General features: G+C 55.4%; 1 protein-coding gene across 1 annotated transcript in view; it reads right to left on the reverse strand.

Annotated features, from left to right (window-relative positions):
* The window catches only part of NXN (nucleoredoxin), a 59,858-nt gene that overhangs the window by 21,204 nt on the left and 37,117 nt on the right, over window positions 1-1,537 (reverse strand). Inside the window, exons 5-6 of the mRNA XM_011956223.1 lie at window positions 408-601; window positions 188-257 (exon numbers count right to left, since the gene is read on the reverse strand). Of these exons, the coding sequence (XP_011811613.1) occupies window positions 188-257; window positions 408-601 (264 nt within the window). The remainder of the gene's footprint in view (window positions 1-187; window positions 258-407; window positions 602-1,537) is intronic.

Here is a 1,537-nt window from a genome sequence, read left to right on the forward strand (position 1 = left end):
TAAAAGCCGGTGAGCCGCTCGGGGAAGTGAGGATCAACAGGCGGCGGGAGGGGGAAAGGGGCACAAGGCAGGCAAGGAGCCAGGGGGGCCATGGGGACAAAGGGCACGGGGAACCCGCAGAGGGCTACTCGGGCAGAAACCTCAGGCAGGGCCGGGCCACCAGGAAAACACGGCCACGGGATCCCACCGCCACAGACACGAGGGCGGTCCCTGCGCGGCCCTCTGAGCAGGGCTTCTTTTGGCAGACTCCATCTCTTCTGGCCCATGAATGAAAGCTCCTAGGAGGGACATTCAGATCCCTGTAAAAAACTTAAAACCATGTCCTAGGAAATACCATGATTTCACCAAGACAACATTCTCTAGCCACATAAACCCACGTATATCTATTTCACGAGCACTCTGTCTACCCGTGGGACGGCGATGAGGGGAGCGGGAGGAGGGGCTGGGTAATAAGAGGACCACATGCACGTGCTGAGGTTTTACCTTCTGGGTCATCTCGGATCACCAGCAGCCCGTTCCTGCACACAACCTTCCCGGTGGTGGCGTCGAGGAATATTAGCGATGGAATGTTGGAAATTCGGTATTTGTTCCAAAGTTTGAGCTGTATGAAGAAAAGTAAAAGAAGGTGGTGAAGTCCAGACCAGATTCATTGCAGAGTTCTTCTTGAGGAGTTCTTTTGAGCCCCTGATGATGGCTGGATGAACGGGCAAGCATTCAAGACACAGAAAATAATAATGGATCCCAAGCAGGGCTGCCGGGCAAAGGGGCACGTTAACTACAATCCCACGGGGTCTGCACAGCGCAGGGGACTCTGAGGTGGAGGATGATGGAGGATCACACCCATCCTGGAGAGTACTACCCTTTTACGTCTCTAAAAATCACGAAGATGAAGACGGATTTCGCATCTTCACATCTTCACAACACGATCAGACCACCAGGTGGTTAAGGAAGGAAGGGAAGCTTTTCATGAGAGCCTCGCCACCCTGGCAGCAGGCAACAGCAGCCGCTCTCCACGGCCCCTTCCCACCAAGGGAGAAGAGACGGGTTTTCCAATAGAAGGCCACGTAGTTAAAATCTGCCCCCTCAGCCCTTCGCCAGGTCCCTGTACTTGAAATATCACAGTCATCGTTACGGTCAGCCTGCAAAGCACAAGGGAAGCAATGCCAGGGCCAGCCCCAGCCCTCGGCTCTCGGAGCCGCATAAAACCTGCTTCAGTCTCTACTGGCGGATTCTTGAGGTTGGCTGTGCACACGGTCGGACATCCAGGGTCTAAGACGAATGAAGCTGAGAACATGGGATGCAAAGTGCAGGACTGGAAGCCGAGCGTGGGCGACCTCCTCTGTTCGCTCACTGCCGTCGGGGTGAACACCATATGGGCAGGTGACTGGGTGCTCTAGACCTTCCCCGCCAAGCCCAAAAACCCACAAAATTAAATGCGATGTTGGGGCCGGGCGCGGTGGCTCACGCCTGTAATCCCAGCACTTTGGGAGGCCAAGGCAGGAGGATCACCTGAGGTCAGGAGTTCAAGACCAGCCTG

Source organism: Colobus angolensis, unplaced genomic scaffold, assembly GCF_000951035.1.
Source record: "Colobus angolensis palliatus isolate OR3802 unplaced genomic scaffold, Cang.pa_1.0 Scaffold110, whole genome shotgun sequence".
NCBI lineage: Eukaryota > Metazoa > Chordata > Mammalia > Primates > Cercopithecidae > Colobus > Colobus angolensis.